Source organism: Grus americana, chromosome 7 (genome assembly GCF_028858705.1).
Source record: "Grus americana isolate bGruAme1 chromosome 7, bGruAme1.mat, whole genome shotgun sequence".
Lineage (NCBI taxonomy): Eukaryota > Metazoa > Chordata > Aves > Gruiformes > Gruidae > Grus > Grus americana.
Window position 1 is genome coordinate 31119117 of NC_072858.1, and position 25465 is coordinate 31144581.

Below are 25465 nucleotides of genomic sequence, written 5' to 3' on the forward strand. Positions count from 1 at the left end.
GAACAAAAATCAGAAGTAAAGAAAACAGCAATTCATACTAAACCAGACAATGAAGAAGACTCAGCAAAACTGATAACATAGGTAACTCAAGGTTTTTTTTTTTATAGTTCCATAACTAGGCACCACTGCATCTTGCGTCTAGATTCAAGTTTCTAATTACTCATGCTTTCTCAATCTTCTAAAGTGAGTGCATTCAAATGCTGTTGCTGATGGCACTGCTTCTGAACAGAGGAGACATGTTAAAATTGGTATCAAATATGTTGCCCTTCCAAGGGAAGTATTAAAGGTTGAATGGAAAAGTGTTACCAGCTGAGCATTTTAGATATTAATAGCATCACAAAAATCCTTTTAGAGCTACTTCTAGGTTCAAGGACTTTACCTTTTTTCCTTTGAAGTTGAGGGCACCAGGCAGCCCCTGCTCCCCACAGCACCATCCTATAGCATTGATCTCTGTTCTGTTCTACTGTTAGAATAATTTTTCTTTGGTTGCCACCTCTGTAGCTGTACACAGATTCTGAAAAAGTTTGAAGTTATAGGACTTCTACAGTAAAAAGCATATAAGCACACAAAACCCACATGCCTCAATACTGAGATGAAATCATGCTGTATTGTATTTTATGGTACAGTTGTAAGCAAACAAGAATATACCTACAATTTCTTCAAGTCAGAATGAAAGGAATCCAATTTCTTTAGCAACATGAATCTAGCTTGAAGGAATGCATGAAGTATAATAATTTCTCTTTATCCACCTAAATACTCAGCAACTGGACATCTCCCTTTGAAACAGCAGGTATCTGAGTATCTTTCAGCTCCCACTCATCCTGACTGGTAAAGTGGAAAGAAATTGTGCTCAATCTCAGCAACAGACTGTCATAATTGGCAGTTACAAGTTCCTGTAACTTCTGTGGAATACACCAAAAGAAACATTTCTCTAGAAGTTTTCACATAAAGCTACAGTCACATACAAGCCCACTGAGAAGGTTAGTAACAGTATCTATAAATCAAAAACAATTAAGATCTCTATAGCACTCTTACCCAGGATACTGCCTGTAAGTTTCAATTCAACACAAACTACAACATTTTTCTTAAACTAGTATTTTTTGAACAAGAACTCTTGCTTTAAATACCTAACAGTTTGGAGATTTATGTACAATAATAAATCATGAAGATTTCTATCTACAAAATTCTCCATTTATAATGAAAAAGCATGGATATTATATTGACAGTGTGGGTAATAATTTGAATGTAATACAAGATAATAGTGCAATATGATCAAATTTATGTGCAAAGCTTGAAGTCAATCACGGAGAAACAGTGGTACTGTAAAGAGGAAGACTCCTTTTCCAGGTGGGAACAGTGGTCTTTAACTGCCCAAAGCATGTTAAAAATACATAGCAAGGCACTGCATGAAATACTGAGAATGCCTCAAGATAATTTGGTTTTGTTTGTTTCAGAAGGTGGAAAAGATGCTAGGAAGCAGCTGTAAGGCCTGATTATGAAGAAATAGAAACAAATTATCAATTTTAACATTGAAAATTGCTTCAGTAAAAGGAATCCTGAAATAACTGCATTCACAATTAGAAAAAAAGGAATGAGTGACAGAAGAATAAACTCAAAAAAAATCAGTACAGGGAGTGTTGACCATGATTATTCAGGGGAGAGGAGTCTTTATTTTAAAAATATACAGGAAACTCAGATTTCCAAAACAAATTATATTAATGAGGTAGTTCTCTGTCATGCCTATGCAGAAGAAATAGGAGTATCACAGTAAGACATCTTAGTAATTTCACACTGTGCATTTTCCAACACTGAAAACCAAAAAAAGTTGTACAAATGCACACAAGTAAGGATTATTGTAAAGAAATATAGCACATTTAAGAAACCAGGAATGCTTAACTTTAAAAATTTAAGTAGGAAAAAATAGAAAGAAAGAAACAAAGAAATGTTCCAAATAAAACACTAGAAAAGAGCAACACAGTTCCATTATAAAGGCAAGCAAATCCTAAACCAGTAGCACAACTAATAACTTATTTTATTCTGAAAAACACAGGACTTACAGCACAATCAAAATTTCCTTTAATGACAGGATGCTTACATGGACGGCAGTTGGCAGCTGAGCTTTGAATTAGTAAAGCTTGACTGTCCCACATGACATTTTCATAAGCCAGTCCCCTTTCTCAAGCAGTGGTCTACAGCAAGAATGTATCTCTCCGATTTCAAGAGCCATTAAAAACACATTTACGTTCCTCCACCATAACTGCAGTATCATCCTCTTTTCAGCACTCCTGCTACATGCACCTACCTTCCCTTGAAAAGGATTTCAAGCCCACGCTGCTCAAGATAATTCCTGCTTCATTCCACCTTCCAACACCATACTTTGTACCTGCATCTCTCTCCAATCCTCCATCTTACTGAAGATCAGGTACCATACTATTTGGAGCTGTGGAGATGCTCAAGCCATCTCACTGACAAGTCAATACATTAGTAACAGCAGTCTGTGGTGAGCGCTCATTCCTTAGTGAACATACCAATCCCTCAGTGGGTAGGAACACCGATCAGTGCCCACTGCCTACATGCTTCTCCCACAGACATGTATGCTATTGATCAGCACCAGTGTGCAGTAACATCCTTTCAGCAGCTGACTACAGTTGTTAGAGAAAGAGTTAGAGACAAGAAGAAACTAACTGCTATGCCTCCCATGAGTGGACCATTACAAAGGTTTTACTTGTGACTCCTATGCCAAACAGTGGTGACAGGATGGCAAACAACTAGAATTGCCTTGCAAAATTACTATTTAAGTTTTACCTATTGTTAAGTGTTGGAAGTTGAAATCCAGTGCATGAATTTACCTGTTAATACAACAATGTTGATAATTTTCAATATGGCATGAACCAATGTATTTGGCTGGAGCTGGTCAAGCTGCATATATTGAACACTGTCCAGTCTCTGAACTTTTCTTCGTGGAATGCGTCCAAAGTAGGGAAATTCTGATGATATGTATGCCAATAAGCCACGGAGAACACCACCATCCACTATAGGATAAACTTATATGAAAAAAACAAAGTTAAAGGGACACCCTTTTTTTTTAAGCTTGGAAGTATAAAATTTGTCAGTGTAAATATGTACCAACTAATAAAACCAAAGCCATTTCACAATAATTCTAAGGCAAGAAATTCTGGAGATGTGTAACACTTGATCCACAATTAAACTGTACTTCATCTGCCTCCTTTTCATAACATCCCAAAGTTAAGCTAATTACACCAAGAACAGGAAAGAAATCTTGTATCACAGCTTGGTAAGAGTAGCCATTCTCGATCACTTACCCCAGAACCTGCCATAAATAGCTGGCAATAGTGGACATCAAGAGGACAGGAAGAACAATGCAAGTTCTTGGTGATACTTCCACTGTATTTTCCCCTTAGTCTCCATCCTGCAGAGCTCAAGTATCTTTAAAGACTTTGTGCTTAATAGCCTGCAATGAATTACTTTCCCTGAATGGATCTACTTACTCTACAAACCTCTAAAATTTTTGCAAAAAAATTTAATTGTCATGAAGTCTCAGACATCTTATGGTTGATTCCTGGGATAACTGCTTTTTCTTAAACTAAGCTTGAAGAATTAAGTTTTTCAGAGTTTTGAAAGGTACATGCAGTTTATGGTAAAGTTGGGTGGTTACTAATCTGATGTCACCATGCCCACAGGTGTTCCTGTCATACTTTCCTAGAGTGTTTTGTACCTCAGTTGCTCACATTTCCATTCTACCCTGTGTATGAGGCATTGCCAACAAAACTGAGTACTTTAAAATAGTTACTTCACTGTGATTTTTGTGGAAACTTATGCACTATAATCTTACATTCTTCTGGATTGAGACACGAGCAGTTCCCCAGATTCAATAACTGACTGGTAAATGTAGACTGCAGCATGATTTCTCCACACCAAAGATTCTCGTACACTATCATATCTGCAAGATAAGAGCAATCTTAACCAACTCATGTATCAACAATATTGAAGTGTATCATACTTTTCTTGACTAGAAAACCATCATACATACAGATGTGAAACAGTTTGAAAGAGATCACTTGGAAACAAAGTGATTTTTTTTTTACTCTACCAACACCATTTACATTAATCAAATTTTCTCAGTAGTTTGATGTAATTCTTCAATTCATATAAAATATTCAATAGTCTTAGAGCAGGTACTGTGTAAGTGAAGTGGGTGACTGTATTGGGTAAATTACTGTGCAACATTTCAGAATGAGTAATAAAGTACTAGGCTTACCCAGAAACACTGTTGATGTATTTTGAGATAAGAATATCTAAGCAGAAAAGAAAAAACTCAGCTTACCTTCAATCTCTAAAATATCTACCTTTGCACCCCCTATAAGCACTTAAAGAACTCTTAACAAAGAAATAGGCATCTTAAACTGTAATAGTAGTCAAACAATTTTATATTGTGTAATTTTTTTGCATATTGCAAAATCTAAATGGCTAGATCACTATCAAGTTCTGGTCAACTCCAGCCCTAAAACTGATATTGCAACTAATTTATAGTACTGCATTCTCTTACATGAGATGTGTTCTTAGAGAGGGGTTTGCTCCTCTTAGGTATTAAGGAGTACAAAAGATTTATCAGGAGGAATCTTCATTATCGTCTGACATGTTATGAAAAAGGTGAACTGCAAACAGTATTTTATATTTCTGCAGTGTATGCCAGTTACTAACTCACAACATGATCCATCTCAAGATGCTAGTGCTAAGCTTCAAAGTCTTCACAGGAGGAAAAGTATCTCTCATCCTGAGACTGAACATAACATCACAATTTTCTGGTCCATCTGCTGGTCTGACAGCAGAGAATTACAAAAAAGTCTATAAAATCAAATAACACATCTGGTACACATCTGTACCTTTCAGGAACAACTGTTTTAAAACAACACTGACAGGTTATGGAATACACCTGACTACCTATGGCACTGCTGTAGTGTCAATGCACTGCTGTGTCTCAGACCAAAGACTACATAAGAAACTTCTACAGGACAGTCAATGTTCCACTGGCAGGATGATTGAGAATTCAAAGTGATGTTGAGTGATGTAAGTGATATAAGAAACTTACAAATGCTTAACCATAGTTCCAAATTATTGGTTACCTATTGTTCTACTTTATACAGGCATTTTAAAGATCCACATTTTAAAAAGGTACATAAAGGACTTCTCACCTGTAAGCAGTACAATATCCCCAGGAAACACAGTGAGTGACCAAAACGCAGCACCACGCCACAGCACCACCTTTCTCTCAGTTTCTGACTGGTCAATAACTGCAATTGTTGCTACAGGAACTTTACATGAAGATTTTAGTCTAGTCTTCACCTGTATTTCTTTGATATGACAAGGATGTACTACTGCAACCAAAACATTGTACTTTTGATTTTTGCAGCAGCAGTTCTTAAGTGGTGATAGTTTCTTTTGAAGTTTCTTGAACTCTGTCATCCTCTCATCATCCACTCTCATCCCAAGACCAGCTGGAGAGGAATTCAGTTTAGCCCTCTTTGATTTCAGCTGTCTTTTAAATGCTGAGGGAAAAATATGAAAGGAATCTTCACAGTTGTGGCCTCTTTTAGAAGAGCTCTTCTGACAACTCTCTACTTGAGAGCACAATATTCCTGAGCTTAATGGTTCAATATGGATTTCATCTAAAAATTGCTCATCAGGAACTTTAAGTTCTTGAGACTTTTCTGTCTTTTCCTGAGCACTTCCTTCTTGTTTTGTGGCCTCAACGCAAACATTTTTCTCATCGCCCTCAGAGTTGAAAAGTTCAAGGGAACTTGTATACTCTTCCTTATATTCATTTCCAGCCACATTAAGACATGATCCAACATCAGAATAAAATTGGAAGTGATCACATTGCCTTTCTTCAGGTGTTTTGCCTGCTTCTGTTTCTGATAGTTTTATGATTCTTTCCTGCATCTCCTTCCGATCCCATGCAAAAATAGCCATCTGACTTGAAGTCATTATACTACGAAATTCAGTATCTGTTGACACTGCAAAGTCTGAACAATCACTTGGTTCTCCTTTCAGTTTTGACTCTTGATTTTGGGGGAAACACATATCCAGATATTGACTTAAATGTTCATGGTGATCACTTCTACAATCTGATTGAACACCTTGTCCCACAGACCTCAGCTGTATGGTAATCTGCTTAGTACTGGCAACCAAATCAGAAATGTCAGAGCTGTTAACTTCTAAATGACTAGCTTTTCTTTCAGTGAGGTCTGAACAGCCGCCATGTAATTGTGTATCTTTTCTAGCTGATTCTGCAAATTTTTGCGGAAGGTGTTGATCTGCAGCCTGATTTACATTTGCATGAGTGCATCTATCTGTAGATATTTGACAATCAGAATAAATCAAACTTTCAGTCTTTTTAGGTGTGATGGTACAAGTTACTGCTACAGGCACATGACATGTCAAATATTCTTTTGCTACCATTAATCTTCCCTGTTCAGAGCTGTCATCATTTGTAGGAACTGCTGTGACTACAGAGCTTTCTGCCTGAGACACTAAGTGGTCAGCACCTTTGACTTTTTCAGAAAAAAGATTATGTGTATCACAAAAACAGCGGAGTTCCCTCCATTTTTCAGCAGCAGGTGCTGAACTACTTTGCTCTGACACCTCCAGCAAGCTTGGAATACTGGGTGCTCCCACAAAAATATGAATTTGAGGTCTTTTTGACATTTTTGATTGCTGTGTAAGTTTCACTTTAAACAATGTGCTTTATGTAATAAGCACCACTAAATATTAGTAAATGCAAACAATTGTATTTGGCCTTTTCTTAGCAATTTAAATACCCAAAAGTGAAAGGAGTATTTCATATTAACTGGTATAAACACTACTTTACTACCTGAAGCCTATAAAATCAAGTGTACAAAATAAAAAAATGGAAGTTATTGTGTCAAACTTGCATAGAAAAATAAATTTACAGTAGGGCTTAATTTCTGATTTTGATACTTGGAAACACACAGAGTTATGATTATAGTTAAGTTCAATTTAAGTTTAATTATTGAGCAGGCTTATTTTAATTTATTATTGCTTAAGTCAAATGTGAATTCACTATTCAGTACTTCATTTTAATTCATGTGAAATAAATGCCCGTAAAACTTCCACAGCATGATTAAGAGTTAATTTCATCTCCCAGAAAATTTAAATGTCAGCTAAATGATTAAAAATACTAGAGCTATTTAAAATTACTTTAAAAGTTTGCTAGAAATGCAGTATTTTACATGCTGCTTTAGCATGAAAATACTGTTTTAAAGTGATTATTTTATGAAGCAGAAGGTTTCAGAATATTACTGATAAATTATAATTATTTAATAAGCACTAAGAGGTCAGTGAAACTTGAGCAGATGATTTACAATTTGCTTTAATTTATTTATATAGTATCATACTACCCAAGAAGGGTAGCTAATCAAATTTTGAAGCTAGTTAAAAATAAGCCCACCTTACACAGCACAAAAAAGACCATTTAGTTTTAAATTTCTGCTGTACTATAATTTTAAAGTTCTCAGCTACGGCCACAAGTGTTCGTTAAAATAGAGACACCTAACTTCATGTTTTGGACGTGTTGTTAAGAGGAGTTACTGCAATAGGCAATTCTGCAGAGGCTGGAAACGGAACACCAGAAATTAAATTCAGGCGCTAAACCAGCTGCAAACAGAAGAAAAAGAGCATTGAAACAGATACAGCATTGAAAAAGGTTTAAATTTTTCATTTAGCACTTATTAAATTAACAGCCATTTTCCTAACAACCCACTAGGGGTCGATAAATCTGCACATTCATAAAGTTCATAGTAATATGGAAAAACTATAAACATCCTGGAACACTGATCTCCAGTATATTACAGGTATAACTGGAAAAACAGCCACTAAAATTAGATATATCATGTCATAATACAAAGAAGCTACAAAACATAGTAACATATCAGTTTTATGTTCATTGCAAAGCAAATAATACTTAAGATTGGAGTACCCAAACTTCTGCAGTTGTACATTTAAGTTTAGGCTCATAAGAATGCAACTTTCAAAGGACAGTTCCCACACTCATGAAAGTCTTAAGTTATATAATTAAAGAACAGTAATATACAAATAACCAAAAAGAATTTACAGTTCAACCCTAAAATAATGGATTAGGTAAAAAAGGAAAGACAAAGCAAAGTGATAGTGAGGTTGAATCCCTAAAGAAGCGATGTTAAGTTTTGTAGATAAAAGACTGCCCAATATATAAGGAGGTTCAAGTGAATAAAAGGTTCAAATTAATTACAAAAGATTTCTTCCACATATGTGCTATAGCACAAAAGAGGTTGAACAGCAGAATTCTGACACAAGTCCACGCCATTTCTAAAGAACTTGCATACCATGCAGAGATTAATGAAATAATCATTCATTTCGAAACTGGGCTTTGGTAGAGTGAGCAGCTCTTTCACTTCAAACTTTACCTTCTTCTACGAGGGCTGAATACCAACCCATCACAGGTATAAGATACCATCTTATTCCATTCTTACTGTCTTGTCACCAAAATTCCCAAGCATTTCTGCATCAAGTTTCAGGGAAATAGAAAACTTAAGTAAACCAATACATGTTTGTGACAAGATAACTTGCTTACCTGCTTTACCTTCAGAGTAAGCTTATAAAACAGTTGCTCTAAGTTTTCTAATAAGGAAAAAAATAAGATTCAACTACACTGTAAATGAGCCCATTGAATACATCAGTTTTTGATGAGTTCTGAGGACACTAGAAGGGCAATTTGGTTGCTAAATAGATGAGATTAGAACAGTATGTTTAGAGGCCAGCTTAAAATGTGGAATTGCAAGACCTTTCAGAGATTTTGTATTCATAGAAAAGTTGGTGTTTAAGATGCCATAAAGTACTCAAAACTAAAATTAAAAAGCTGTCAAGTGTTCTAGATTACTTCATGTAAATCTAATGCAGGACTTCATACTGTATTAGAGCAAAGTTTTGCACTTTATAGCTTAAAACCAGAAAACAGTAACAAAGGAAAGCTTTTAGGTAACTATATATTTCATAGGCTAAATGTACCTTTTCAATACTTGAAGTTCAGTATAAAAGTTTAAGATCCTAGAAACGCAGTTGTATTTCACTCTACATCCAGAGATATCCCATGTCATATTTCAAATGTATTCTTCCTTTAATCAGGGTTGAACAATGAACTAATCAGTTAACACTTGAATGAAAAAAATCACTGAAGAATTATAATCAAGCATGGGGTTTTTGTTTGTAATTCTGTCTACTCCCCATATTAAAACCATGGAAACTAACTTTGCTTTTGATTCTTAACTACTACTATACTATTTTTAACAGAAAGCTTTACTCATCTATGAAAACAATGCATGTAAATCTAAGTGCATCCCAATAACCTCAAACTTTCTTCTCAATGTGTGTATATACATACACACACACACACTCTTCATGCAGAGTCTGAATTAGACAAAGCTGTTATCTTTGCATACTTACGGTCTTCATAAAAATCTATTTATTATTTTTATCCTTGAGATTCAACTGGATGAATTTTTGCATTAAGACAAGATCTTTGTGGCAAAAGAAGAGGTTTAGTTTTAGATTTAAATAAGGGGAAAAAAGAAGAAATTGAAAGATAAAGATAACAGTAAAGTTACATTTAATGATTTTCATTTGTAATGGATCAATTCATTTTGTGGTTTAAGTAGTTTTGCTTGCACTACAATATTAAGTAGTGTGTGTGTGAGGATTAGAATATAGCAAAAAAAAATCTATTATCTCCAGTTAAGGAAGTAAGGGTATATCACAACATAAGATTAATGAAAGAACATACTACTAAAAATAAAGGAACAAATAACTGGAAAGACTATGAAGAGGTTAGGAACAGGGAAGGTTGCATTCCCGAGTCTCAAGATAAGCCACTCTTGCATCAGAAATGAATCCCACTAGCCCTCATCTTTATGAGGTAAACTACCCACTTGGACATGTATTGAAATATTACAAATAATAAAAAGACAACTACTGTGCCCTTTCCACTTTTTTCCCCTCCTTGAGGATTTCATTTTGTGGACCTGGAAGATCTTGGCATAGTCTCACCATATACTCTAAAAAAAGCTAATTCCTCTTCCAACTGCGGTATTTTGGACTCAAGTTACAGCAGGCATGACACTACCAAATACAATTGAAAAAGTCTCTTCATTCTCTTCCAGAAAAACTCTTTTTTTTTACATCTGCATTTATAAATACACATTAAGATCTGTGACTAAGGAGTACTTTGAAAATACTTCTTTAAAAAAGTACCTGAGTATTTGCTTTTATAAGCACACCTTATACCTAGGTAGCATTGACATGACAAAAATGTATGAATAATAAATAGTGACTTATTCACTACAGTACTAAACCCCCCAATGACAAACGTCTGAGCTACTGATCACAAAATAAACTGAACACTGCCAAGATCTACTACTTTATACATATAGGGACAAATGATGTCATGAAGCAAATAAATTTCCCTGAAATAGATTAAATTGAATTTACAATAGGATAACAGCTATGCCAGCTTCTAGTACAAAGATGATTTTACAATAAATGTGAGTCTCTATACAAATGTATTCTGAATAAATATCTGGTATATAAGAACACACCTGAAATAGTATTGCATATAAAACATATGAAATTGCATTAATAGCACTAATTAAGATGCCAGCAATACTTTAATAGGAAAACACTTTCCAAACTAAAATACTTCTATACCTTAGTAAACAGTTATACAGTGTTTTATCAGCCCACTTTAACCATCACTTCTCTCTTGGTTTTTGTCATGTTTAAAGATTAATAAAAGTTATACATAAATTCAGAAAGTTTTCCTTAACTTTCCAGTTCCATAACTTCTCTAAACTTAGGATTTTCTTTCCTGATTCATATTTTGCAATGCAAGCATATTATACCAGAGCAATTGAATCTTGATGTTATTTAATGAATTTTTGCAACTAAAATATCATTTATTTTCAAAACGTAAAATTTTGATTTCTCTTAAGCTATTTAAAGATTAGAAATGGTAAGTGACCTCTGCCTACTTCCCGGTTCACCTAATGAGTCCACTATCAAATGACCTGCTTTGGCAATTTCCGAGCGACTCTTTAGGTCAAAGATACCAAACTCCAGTACCAGGAATCACCATTACTCATAATCACTTAAGTTTGTAAATCAGAAAAAAATTAGAGTTTGGGTAAATTCTCTGTATGCAAAACTGTTTTATGAATCTTCACTTTGCTTCTTTAGAACAGTATTATTACTTAATCAGTTTTGTTAGTGAAGTTCTTTGCCTTGTTTTAAAGAAAAAGTCTGAAAGAACAGCTCTTATCTTAACAGATCTTAAAAAATGAGCAAAAAATTGTTAATCATATTAGCAAAATGTCACTACCACAAAAAATCCATTTTTATACTGTAGCTAAATTTATCTGTGGGTAGACAGGGGTTAACTACACCAAAGATAACAGGAACTAAAGCTCATAAAGATATAACTGAAACCTGAATGTGCATATCCATTATACCTGTTAATTATTACACCATTTCTTAATTTGTGGAAAGGTGCTCTATTCATAATAGCCAATGACAGCCTAGCTTTTTATCTCTGAAATGGTCAGAGTCTGATTGACGGGTCAATGATCTATTAAAAAGCAGTAACTACATCAGCAAGTTTTACATTTGCAAGATACTGCAACTAAAGTTAAATATACCTATTACAAGAAATAAATTATGGTACCTAGCATATTTCTCCTGACCTAAACATAAGACAGGAAATCTAAATTTAAAGGTTTTTAAATTAACAGCTATGTCATTAACAGTTTGTTAATCTCTAGTGATTTACTATACATAGGACAAAATTTAATAGCTTTAAATATCCTCTTGCAGTAGTTAAATACTCTAGAAACATTGTGTGGTGTGACGTGGTTTAGCCACGTCATACATATATGGCCTTAAATTACCCTTAAGATACCTTAGAAGTACTCATTACTTACTCCATATTTCACTATTCATTAATAGTATTCACTCACCATGATAATCACTTAAGCATTAGGCCAAGGTAATCTAAAAAGGGTGACACAGCTTTAGTTTCCTATCACTCCTGAATATTAATGGTAGTCAGATGCCTAAATCCCTGTTTTTAAAAGTTACATCCAAATATAGTTTCATCAAGTCTTTACTTAAGCCCTATACACTGAAAATAAACCACACTAATTCTACCTCTGGGTAACAGTTTCTTTATGTCTGTTACACAGTACAGCTTCAAGCTCTGAATAAAATTACAAAAATAAGACAGCAACACATCAGAAGACAAAGGATTAGAGCAATATAATGTGAAAGTGTAACTTTTTTCCCCCCTCTGGAATTCTCATACACCCCCAACACTGACGGGTTAGGATTTTTTAGGTAAAAACAGTATATTCTTTTAACTTGCAGCTTTGATTTGGTACAGCTTGATAAATATCCTAACCTGTAAGTAGTTAATAACTTGATTCCTATGATATGCACAAGCAATTATACTGTCCTTTATGGGATGAGAAGCTGGCCCTGTAGATATCAAAATAGGATATTCTTTAAATTCTAAATTTTCATTTCTACTATGAACCTTCTCCTCCCCCATTTGCACTTGATTTTACACTTCTAACCATAGTATAAACAAAATTAAAGCACTGTTTCACTGACCTTACAACAGAAGAAACTGACTTATTAATAGCCATCTTCAGAGTACTTAGTTTCAGTTCAATTCAAGCTGTAGGGTTGTTTTTTTTAAAAACAGCTCATCCCATATGATGGTAGAATAGAAAATATACTAAGACACTAGCTAACCAAAGGAAAAATAGAAATAAACCTCTGGACACAGAATTCTGATTACATCACAGGAAACTCTTCTGGTGCTTTTACCACGCTGCTCAAATCTTCCTCCAAACTTTGTCTTTTAAAAAGCCAGGTACTGTAGCTGTACTATAACCTAAAAAAAATGAAGACACAGCAAGCAATGTAGTAACAGTTTCATACATCTACAATCTGAAACAACTTGAGGATGAAGTGATAAACACATATGTCTGCTAGCAACTTGCACAAGAGAAGGATGATCTCTATGCCAACAACTCATTCTAGCACTGCAAGTGAATTAATATACCAGCAATAGCACCTATCCTCCAAATCAATAAGAAGTTTGGTCCAAATATATGTATTAAGAAGAACCCAATGGAAAATAAAAACTGCCACAAGAAATCAAGCTAAGCAACTCATAGCTGAATCAATCTTATACTCTACTTAAGAACAAGGGATGTATCGTATGGGCTCAAAAGACAATTATACCTCTAAGTGAACGGCAGCTCCAAATTTAAGTGGATCGGTTTAGACTAGGCTAGGGGGACCTAACAAGAAGTCAAGAGAACATGCATGTGGGAGAAAGGACACGTACATATGGGTAACCAGGGAAATGGATAGGATAGGTAATTACAGGTCTTATTTTTGTCATCCTTTATTTAGTGATGATAACTATCACCAAGTATCTTTCATCCAATTTTAATACCAAGGTTTCAGGCAAAGACTGTAGTCCTATAGCTGACTTGGCATAAAATTACTTTTTACTAAACAAGATGGTTATTTGGCTCACATAATGTTTCTGGAATACTGTACACAGAGGCAGCTGTTGACCAGACAGTGGTATAGCAAGAATCCTGCTAGTCAGTATCTAAATTTATGAAAATAAGTCTTCATTTGCCTACAGCAGTACCTGCAATAATTACTATACAGTTACCTCTAAATGCTATCTTAATATAGATTATTACTGACCATAAAATAATTTTAGTACTTATTTATAATAAATAGCAGCAATACTAATCCATTCAAGTATTTAGTTCTTGTCACTGGCTACTACCAGGGGACTACACCACCATTTGGCCTCAAGACATGTACAGCTAGTTTACAAATACATAAAAGCTGTATTTGGCAATATATAGCTGTAAAACAACATGTATCCAAACTTTTTTCCTTATCTGCAGCACTTTCAGTAACAAAACACTTTTTTCAGTATGAAACATCTATGATTAAGGCATTGCAATAGAAACATTCCTAAATATTCCTGCAGCACAAGCAGGGAGATGGGTAATTTAAACCAAAAATCAGTGTTTTGAGAAGTTCCATACAGTTCGACATTTTTCAAAAGTTATATCAAAACACTGAATAAAAGGCTAAAACCACTAAGTCGTGCTTCATAACTATTAAAATGAGTAAGGTAAGCAATCAAATGGCATTGCTAACATTTAATGTGTACCTACTTGCCTGCAGGATCAAGTTGTGCTCTAAAAGGAAAATATTCTCCTTGATCTGAAATAAAGACATTTCTTCTATAAATACAAGTTTGAATCACAGAGGTATCTACTCAGCAGTTGCATCAGCCATTTTACTTTAAAAGGATTATTTTTTGGAACCAAATGATGCAAGAGACTGAACACTGACAATACATTTTCAATTCAACCAGAGAGATAGTCTTCATTGTGTTTGAAAACTAGAGTAAAGGTAGTAGGCTTTTGTGATTAACTTGATAATTCTTTCCTCACTGCCTTTGTGCCTCGCAAGATCTCCTTTTAAATAAATGCTATTTATTGATTTTTGTTTTGCAATACATAAAAACACATAATTAACAACATATGAAGATACAGTGGCTGTTACAAACAAAAGAAGTTAAAAGTTCTGAAGATCAGTGACCTTTTGAGTAGGAAAGAAAGATAAAGGTAAAAGGTCAAAGATACACGAAAGTGCTGTGCCTGTTTTGTTAAAGGACACTCATTCCCCAAAACCTTATTTTTGAGAACTGTTTAAACAACTGAACTGCTATACCTTCTGTCAAGAAAGATATTCTTCCAGATATTTCAGCATCTTCAAAAAACTCACAATATTAGAATGACATTACCTCAGCTTTTTTTTTTTTTAAAAAATGGTTACGTTTGCAGAAAACTATCCACAGGTATCTTTACCAATGAAAATCTATTTCAGGACTTAAACCTTCTGATAAACTGAGGTTGATAAAACTATACAGAACCTAAGATGAAAGTGAGGCAACTGGTCAAAGAAGCATGATCTTAATAGCCCTATTGCCATATGATTAACTGCCTGTCGATTTGATTTATTAGGATTGGAAGATAAGAAACCCAAGATATCAGGCTAGCATCAGCTTTTAGTTTCTTCTTTTTAAAGTCTTCTATTTTCTTAAACTGATTTTTTTTACCAAGCAGGAAAATAAAACTTTTTCTAAACTGAGCAACAATTCACTGAGCTTTGATTTAATGGATTTCTGTAAAAATCTCTCTAGAAAAGCAGCTTGACTTAGTAATACAAATGCTAGAACATCACTATAATAATGTGCAATAAGCATATAATACTAATAAAGTACATCTTCCTGCACAAATCCAGTGTATTTCTCAAAAAAAATATCTTATTTAGGCTCAAATTATGTGAGCTGGTACTTCACATTATGAAAGTTATTGGAATCCATCCTCCACACAATTACATACATCACTGATTAACTGGTTATAGCACACAACCATAATCAAAGGCTGCTCTCAGTTGTAGTTGTTTTAGTGGCTTGGGAAAGAGAATTTACTCCCCCATATTGTATGTGGCTTCCACGCTATGGTAAGAAAAAATATATTTACAATACAAAGCCACCACTTATTTTCTCACCTTTACAAAAGTCTCACTCAAAAAAGATGAAGTTTTATAACTAAAAAATGTATTCTGACTGCATATTCATAGACAAAAATGGGATATCATCAATGTTTTTGACAACAGCTGTAGGTAAGACTGTGCTAGTGCTTTAGTACTGTGGGAGACGGTGTTGAAAAGGTATCATTCATAAGTGGGATAAATCAGTACACTTAAGTAATCTAAAAGTGTTAATAAAATGCCTTTCACAAGCAGATATGTTAGCAGTAGACTAACAAAAGTCATACTTCCTCTTGTATTTAAGGCAAGTGGGGTATTTTTTCATTTGTCAGCATCACTAAATAATTCAAGTTAGATGTCTGTTAACTAAAAAAAACATCCATCCACTTGAAGTCATATTAGGAGCACACAAGTCACCACTAGATCAAGATGTGCTCCAAGGCTGTGCAAAACTAGAAACTACACAAGCAGCTCCAGAAGCAGCCAGATAGCATACAAGCCCACAAGACCTCTGTTAGACCAATAGCTCAATCGGGAGTTCATTTACCTCCTCACTGTTTATTCAGCATCTCTCCAGAAAAGCAAATATTTAACTTTCCTGTAAACAGAAACAACAGCAAGTATTTTTTCACAGGACTGAACCTATGGCACCAGACCTCTTCTACTCTTTCCCTACCCTGAGCCACATTCTGCACATTTTATCTATTTCTGTAGTATACAACTACATCCTTCACGTGCTATCATTAGTGTATTTTTGTGAGGTTCAAAGTAACTAGCAAACTGATATACTAAATAGCTGATGTCCCCAGTACTTTCATATCTCAGGAAGATGAAAGCTGGCCTCATACAAAATATCTATAATCTAAAGTCTCAAAAGGAAAGTTCATAACACAAGCTCCTGATGTGAGCATTGTGTTTTAAACAAAACCACTGACAGATGTTAACTACATGGTAGTACTGACTTTTATATCCAAATCTCCAGTATTTTTGTTCTTAAAAGTGCAAAGAAGTTTTCAAGTTATTTTAGGATCTTCCTGTTGCACACACTACACACACATACACCCACCCTCCAAGGATACACTTCAGCCTTAACAACTGAAGATGATGTGCTCCTGTATCTAGAAGTCGAGAGGATTAAGAGGTTTTTTTTTTTTCCCCCAGAGATAAAGCTCCCTTAAGGAAATATAACCTTCAGACTTGGGCCAAGCTGGCTCCATACAATAGTGAATAGCACTACAAACATCACAGATGGTTCACTGCACACACCTATTATGGCTACAGAAGCAACATACCTACCAACTTTATAGAACTGTACGAATGCCAGCCAAGCAAGTGCTCTTTCAGACGTATTACGGCTAAGGAGTAAAGTTGTTAATTTACTAGAGCACTGCAGAAAAAAAAAATCAAGATAAAAATTTCAGAGTATTTTAAGTTAGTGAAAACTACAGAAAAACTTCTGGGAACAGAAATAGTGTTTTAAAGTCCTTTAGCATTTACCTAGCAAAAAATTAAGATATGACACATAAAGGAAATTAGCATTAGCTTTTTAATATATAAACCTTTATATTTCAATGGTTTAGATAGATGTTAGTTTAGCAAACTGGTTAAGCTTTAACAGAGAACAGGTGACACTGAGTAACTATCAACACAGCTGACTGAGCCAAAGGTGCCTTTTAGATGCAAATTTCCCTATTTCAAAGGGGTAACTTTTCTCTCAGACTTTTAAGGCAGCAATGCACTTACAGTAGCTATTCAAAATAATTGGATTATAGTTCAAAAAGTTGTAGATCACAATTTCTATCCTACTACACCCATAAAAGTTAATGAAATCATCACGATTGAACAAAACCTGTGAACGAAATGCTTGAAACATTGATTTATGGCCTGCACATACATCTACCCTTTTCCATGGTAATTCAGCTGTCTGAAAACACCTCAAGCAAAATCGAAAAACTCAAGGTATGGTGTTATAAGTCATCTTGGGGCTCTCTCTACTGTTGTCAGTCCTAGTGCATAGGAGCACAACCACTGATAAAAACCTTCTGTACCTATGTTCTCAGTAAAGATGTATCATTTTCTTCACTGTTTTTATGTTAGAGGCAATACCTCATTTATTTTCTGTACCATGCTAATATGACAATTGCTGTGTACCTTCACTCAGTTGCCTTTAATTCGATAACTTTTACAAGTTATTATTACTTGCAGTACTACATAGTTCTCATTTGAGGTGCATTACAGTTAGGAGTTGAGACCAGCCCTATCTGCCTGACTCAAAGCTAATCTGAAAAGTCTTCAACATCTTTTATTTCCCCCTCACCATTTTAAAATTCTGCCCACCCTAACTCTTCCATCATGTGCTTTGGGAGAAAGTCCAGCCAAGTATACGCAGCCTTGCCATGTTCACACACACCAGCAACCCACGTAGCGGAAAGCACCTTTCTCCAGAGGGAAGCTGATGGTCTAGATGATCGAATCAACAAACTATGCTGGCAAAACCAACAATAAACATGAAGGAACCATAAAATTTTAAGTTGTGTAACTTCCAAAGCTCCTGAAGCATGAAGAGTTAAAAATGGAAACTAAAGAGGTTTATCTATTTATCCATTTGTCTTCATGCAAAAGCTGCTCAAAGCTGAAGTAAAACTATAAATTGCTTCTGAGTATAATTCAATGTAATGAGGAAAGACTACAGATTTAACAAATGCTCACCTCAGTTTACTGAATACTTTGTAGACTGAAACTGTAATCCTATTTGCAAATACAATTTTTTCTGTCTACCAGATGTTGCAAGTTCTATACTTGATGTTTACTGGGATAGAAACAATATGACTGGTACTGTACACAAGGCCAATGTGGCTACTGGTCTTCCAGCATAATTTTTATCCACACAACCATGTGAGCTGATATACAAAGCTGAAATCACAGTAGTCTTCAGAAAAATATTTTAAAAAACACTAGTAGTAAGTTTTCATATAGAACAGAAACAGCAGTGTCAATGTTAGAAATTTATCTTTTTAAGAGTTCTGTTTAATGCCCCAGTACACAAATAAGTTTGGTACTACAATAGCTCTGAATAGTTTTTTGTAACCTGCCCTTATTCTGTCAACTGACATACTTTTATGGAAAGACAGTTACAACTATGTATGACTTATGGTACATCAGCTTCATGTGCACACAGGTGAATTTTACCTTCTGTAAAGACCTGAAAGACGAAAATTAGAGGCAAATTATGATTAATGCAGGGAGGTAAAGAAATACAGGAATTTGCTATCCATCCCATAACAAACTATTTTCTTATTTAGCTAATGATTTGAGTAACTCTAGATTTCACTTGCTTGTGTTAGGAAGTACATGAAATGTAAATAATCAGCTATTGTAGTATCAAGCATATAACAGATAATGCGTAAATACACATTAGTTGTCCTTCCCATAAATTTCACATCAAGACTGGTTTACATGAGTTTACTTTAAAAGACTTTAAAAATAGCAGATAAAGCAGAAAGCCAAAAAGCTATTACATTAAACATATGACCTATTATCTTTTCCCAGAGATTAGTAACCTTTACAACTGACCAGAGAAAGAGGAATTCAAAAAGCAGTACAGTTTTTCTATCTTAGCTAATGTTCTGAGTTACCTGACATCTCATTGCAAGAGCTATACTGATGTTTACACTATAGATACATATATATAAAGCTTTATCTTACAGCTAAAACTAATGTAACATCCAAATTAATAGTAGTTTAGGAGCCATGAGCTCATAACAACAAATATTAAATGAAATGTTGCTATATTTCATGTTAACCATTATGAAACACTAGAGCAGAAGAAAAATCTAAAAGTTAAAATAAAAATATACATAAAACCAAAGTAATTATCACATTGTCAGCACAAAGCTAAAAAGCAAGAAATGGAGATTCAGTTTATTGTATGGAAATCAGATTAAAAAAATAGTTGAAGGCATCTTCCCCAAAATAAAGACAGTATTCATTCATTAAGTAGAATGTATTCAGTGACAAGTGAGAACCAAAATACTATCATGTTAACTGAAAGTTTTTCTCAACTTACAATAGATTATACAATATATTATGAACTGCAGCTGCCAACAGAAAAACCTTGCAGAAAGCTGAATAGTCAGATCACAGTGAGAAAAAAAAAAATTAGTAAGTGATGGGGTATGGATTGAAGGCTTTAATCTTCACACAATAAGCAAGTGCAAGTACTTGCTTTGATGAAGCTGGGAAGAAAAACATTCAAAGCAGTGGTCATTTAAATTGTATTCCTCATTAAAAAAGGCAAATATAAGAGAGAGAAGAGGTAACATCATAATGTATGAAAGAATTAAGAACTACAGTGTGATTACACAGTAATTCTTTTAAACATTATGATGTTACTTGATGCTCCTTTCTCAGTTTGGCTGAGAAGTTTTACTCCACCAGCTCTCAAGGAAGGTAAAATTCTAATCCCAAATGGGAACCAGCTGTCAATTTCCTTTACCTATGCCTACCCCTTTAACTTGGGAAACAGTGTTTAGAATACAAGTACTTATATTTTAAATCCAGGTAATTTTTGAGTCTGAAGCCCTGATCCTGAAAGCTACTCTAGGCAGATACCATTCTCCAGGTACCCCAAAATGACACACTGTTTAGTGGGAATCTCAGACTTTCAATGAGTATGTAAAAATGGAGAGAAAGGCTGTCCATCAGTAGTATCCTTCACTGCTGAGCAATGCAAAGCCACTTGTACTGTACTCTTGTATAGAATGGTGGTGTTATGCAAAGTTTTTTCCTCTCCAATCAGAGCCCAGCTTCTTAAGACTGTAAACATCATAAAATCAAAGACCATAAAAAAATATATATTGAATAAAACTTATCTTTAAAAAAATCTCACTCTTGCAGACATTATTTTAGAAAGGAGTGGGGAAACCTTACTTGAGACTTTGGAAGAATGGGGTTTGACCTATTCAACTGCTCATCTAGTATAAATCAAAATACAGCATAGCAGGGACTGAAGCAGTTCCCATTTAAAAGTTATCTAGGGTTTTCCACATTACATTACATTCCCAGTTGGTTCCAGGCTCCATGACAGAAATTTGCCACCACACTACATACTAGTAACAGTATAATAATTCAAGAGTAGTCTAATCCCATTATCCAAAGGAGGAAATACTGACTTCTCAGGTCAAGAACTAGATCTCAAGAGCAGTACTATTGGAAGAAAGTTTGTCATTTATCTTTAGGATTAGTAGTGCTTTACAAGCATTGATGCAACAAGGGCTTTGATCTTGACTGATTATCCTACTGTAGGAATGAAAGTCTCACACCTGAGAAGTCAGAGCTTTGTCCACTAGGGTTACATTTCTGCACATAGGAAGACCAGGGAATAGCTAAAATGCTACGTTTGTACTCTGAACAGGGCAATTAGAATTAGTAGTCCATGCAGTTAAAGATCTGATAAAGTCACCCTGGTCCATCTCATCTCCAGATTTTATATTCTCTTATGATCTAGGATGGGAAAACGAAATAGGGGAAAAAAAGTGCAGACAAAGCTCAAGAAATTACACTACTTTAAAGATGTTGATCTGACATTCTCAGCAAAAAGGCACAATCATATCTACTCTGGCACATTCCCAAATAACTCATGCCAATTCCAGTATCTATTTCCTTTGTTTATTGAGTAATTTCACCTTACCTGGCATTTTAGAAATTTTTATAACCAAATATAGTCACAGGTCAAGTTATATTACCTTCTCTTCACCTGTCATCTAATCTGCTCAATGAAGACTTGCTGAAAGACTGGTTTTTTTTTTAGACTGTAGGAAAATCCTACATAACTTATATTTTTCATTATCTTCAACATAAAATGAATGAACTGTAGTTCCATTAGAACTCATGTTTCTGTTCCTAACAGGGAAAAAACTGAGTAAATGTAATATGCTCTGATAAAGTATAAACATTCAAGGGAAGAAGGATTTTACTTATCACTTAGAAGACAACCTAAGACTTTCCTGTATTTCTTGAGAAAACCTAAGTTTGACAGGAAAGAAAAGCTATCAGCTTATTAGAAAAGCAAATTCCATGAGTTTCTCATTGAGAATAATTACTGTCCATGCTCTGTAATTTCTGACCTGTATTCATTCAGATATGAGGACCATACACGTTTGCATAAGCAGCTCAGTTCCAAATGATACTTAATGTATTTGTCCTCCCCATACCTTTAAGAAGTAGGGAAAAAATTATCATCTGTTTTTCTTATGGGAACTCAGGCTAGAAAAGATTAAGTAATTTACTTTGGCTCACACAGTAAGCTGAAACAAATAGTAAACACACTCTGTACGAATCTTTTGTACTCATACTTTAAACATTGCACTATCATTCCCCAGTGAGTAATTCTTTGTCTTTTTGATAAGTCAAAGCTATCCTTTTCATCTCAACTTTTTAGCTTGCCTATTGAGATTTTAACATTCATCATCTCTGGTTATCCCATTTCTATAGCTGCAATTTTCTCTCTTCCTGCAATACAAGATTCATTGTTCTCCTCAGTTAAATGCTTTTATTCCTTACTTGAGGTCTTAGGTGCTGGCTCACACCAGCACAAAATAATCAAATGATTCAAAGTTGGTATTAACACAGGGCAGCCAGTGTTACTTTTTTTTGGTTTAGTTCTTGAACCTCATACAATATTCGAAAAATGTTTTCTCTTACCTTATGTATTGTGCAGAACCTACGCATACAACTACCCCTAGTTCTCAAAACATTAAGAATTACTTTAAAATTCAAAGTCCTGAGGTAGCACGCTATATTCTGATGTGACTTTAAGACTCATACACTCTGGGGAAAAAAGGGTGATGAGAATACAATGTTTTGCCAAATACGATATCTTCTCTTTTAGTTAACAGCCCCATTAATTTCTTTGGCTTAAAATAACCTTCACTGAATTAGCCATGTTATAAACAAGAATAAATTAAACCTAAATCTAAATAACACTAATGGCCTTGCACTACAAGTGCAGGTTCACTGGTAGGTGAGGCGTAAAGTATACAGGGGGAACAGAACAGTGAAGGAGACTGGCTTCTTTTTTCTTCCTTCTCCTCTATTACCTTCATGAGGTATTTGTCACATGAAGCAGCTCAATTTCTGCTTATATAGCCCAATGTTACATTTATTTATGTAAATGCCACAATGCTAGATTAGACTATAAACCTGAGATGAAGATACAACATACACTGTTCAAGAAAGTTGGTTTCTAATAATTGTGAACAATCCAAAAGCATACATTATTTAGATTGCCAGCTAGTTTTCCTTTACAAAATTAAAGGCAAACACCACCTTATCTGAAAAACTGATAAGACAAAACAAAAGAAATCAAGATAAGCTTTTACAAATTCCATCACAATTTTAACTCGTTTTGTCAGATGACAGCAATATAATACTCCTTCCAAAATAAGAAAATCTGTTACCAATGATGTGCTGAGGCCCTACCTTACCAGTATTTCAAAATAAGCTTACCTTCAACCTACTGACATTTCAACAAAAAAACAGAAGAGAAAGTAGAACAGATAAATTAGACATCTTGCCAACACCATCAAGATTAGACAATAAATAATAATAAAGAAAAACCTAAACAGCACACAATCTTCAGCTGTTAATTAAAAGAAATGTTTATCCAAATCAGATTCTATAGCAGTGCTGAGGGTTTATGGCAGCATGTGCAAACTGTTCGCATGTCAACTGCCAATATCCCTTGGATGCTCCCCACTTCTCTGGACAATTTTTTTTTTTTTTTAAGAAATTCATAATGTGTTGAAAAAATACCAGGCAGTGTACTACTGGAATTTCCTGATATACAACCCCAATTTCAATTGTACCAACAAACTCAAGTGGCAATTCTTAATTCCTTTGGATCTAGGCTTCATCCTCCAACATCCTGGATTTAAGTATTTAAACATATTTTAACAATATGGATTTCCATAGCCAGTATTCCAAAGTGAAAGAGGATAAAGTTGATTTTGTTAACAGAAATGCAAACAAAAGCACTACAGGAGACTAGTATTCTCCAGTTCTTCTTTTCCAAAGCTTTAACGTTTGTTATTTAAACAGTATGCACTTTGCTTATGTCAACAACTTCTGACTGTCAATTGAGTATTAAAGCAAGAAAAAACCAGTTTGCAGTCTCTGATGCTGTGATTCCAGGCTGTTAAGATCTCAAGTATAATTTTCAGTCAGACCAAGGCCACCAAGAGTTGCAAAAACCATTAATTTCAATTGTCAATGTTACTTTCAAACAATTCTAGTTCACTCCTGGCAAACCATACTTTCTACTATCTGTTGTTTGCTGTGTTGACTAAAATAGAGAGCAATTCACCAAAATACAGTATAATTTCCAGGAAATAAACTGACTGAAGTACCTACTTTCCCTCCTAACCCTATTTAAGGCAACAAAGCTTGTATGCTCACAGTGCATCTGTGAAGGTTTTTATGCCTGTATACCTGTCAGCTTTCCCATAACTAGCTTTTTGCATCAGCTTATTTCAAACACATTTAACAGTTAGATGGGAAGCTCATATGTATTAGGTTTGGTAAGTATCATCCCCTCTTTTTTCTTTTAAACTAGAAATGAGGAAAAACCAAGTAAGAGCTAAAGATTACTCCACAAAACCACAAAACAGCTGCTTTAACAGATTCTCACTGATAGAGGAACTGAGAAGAGAAAAGCCTTCACATTGACCTGCAAAAGACTCTATATCACTTCATGAAGGGCCATGCTGACTGAAAGGTAACTGAAATCAGATTAATTTGTTACCAAATTCAGTAAGCTTCAGATCCAATCTGCAGGCTCCAGAGAAAGTTACCTTTTGTCCTACCCATCTGAAAATGAGAAGTGGCATTACAGGAAATAAGTGGTATAAAAAACATATTTTATATTTCTCAGTTATATTATCTGGCAATGCCTATTAGTAACATATTGACAGTAACAGTATCAAAACGATATTTTTGTATATCTACAGACTGTCTAAACAAGATATGAGGACATTATCTCCTGTATACATGAAGAGCTTTTTATATCTCTTCTGTCACAGAGCTGAAGTAACCAGTTGGCAACCTCAGTCATCATGCACAGCAACAATATAAACAGATGGAGACAGACAGTCTTTAAAGCTGATAAACATAAGCACCACCACTTTTCATGGCAATCAAAATTGTATTTACTCATAAGGTAGTTATCAGAATTTATTCAATGTTTTCTGACTTATGCAGCAGAATTATTAACATTTTAAAAGCCCAAGAAACTGCCCTCCGACACTTGCTCTGAAATGTTGCTAATTAGTCCACTTACGGAAGGTTTTTCAAGTACCTTTCACTGAGACAATTAGGAATCCCTGTCAAATTCACATTCCAGATAACTCACTTTAGCATGTCCTAAAGAAAGTCCCTACCATGCTAAACCTACCAACTTCCAACTTTACTTGTACACTTATGGGTTTCACTTGCTACTTTTACAGTGAGACAGGCAAAAAGTTACTATTTATATATGAACAAGATGTTAGTAGCTTATACTTGAAATCAGCAATCATGAAAATAGTTAAAATGAATAATACAAAAATAATGTTAAATAATCAGACCACAGGTACCTAAGCATCTCACTAACACAAAGTATTGAAAGCTTTAAAGTCTTTATCTCAACAGGAAATAATCCAGATGCCACAGAGTTGGAGAAGAGGTATTACAGAAAGCGCATCTCAGA

General features: G+C 34.6%; 1 protein-coding gene across 3 annotated transcripts in view; it reads right to left on the bottom strand.

The window, feature by feature from the left end:
- SHLD2 (shieldin complex subunit 2) overlaps positions 1-25465 on the bottom strand; it is a 46201-nt gene that overhangs the window by 16196 nt on the left and 4540 nt on the right. Inside the window, exons 3-8 of one of the 3 annotated variants that reach the window (XM_054831225.1) lie at positions 14337-14385; positions 9085-13018; positions 5214-7695; positions 3854-3961; positions 2850-3044; positions 380-514 (exon numbers count right to left, since the gene is read on the bottom strand). In XM_054831225.1, the coding sequence (XP_054687200.1) occupies positions 380-514; positions 2850-3044; positions 3854-3961; positions 5214-6726 (1951 nt within the window). In that variant the 5' untranslated portion in view covers positions 6727-7695; positions 9085-13018; positions 14337-14385. Of the gene's footprint in view, positions 1-379; positions 515-2849; positions 3045-3853; positions 3962-5213; positions 13019-14336; positions 14386-16270; positions 16929-25465 lie in introns of those variants that run through there. The other 2 variants (XM_054831226.1, XM_054831227.1) reach the window with 2 other exon arrangements.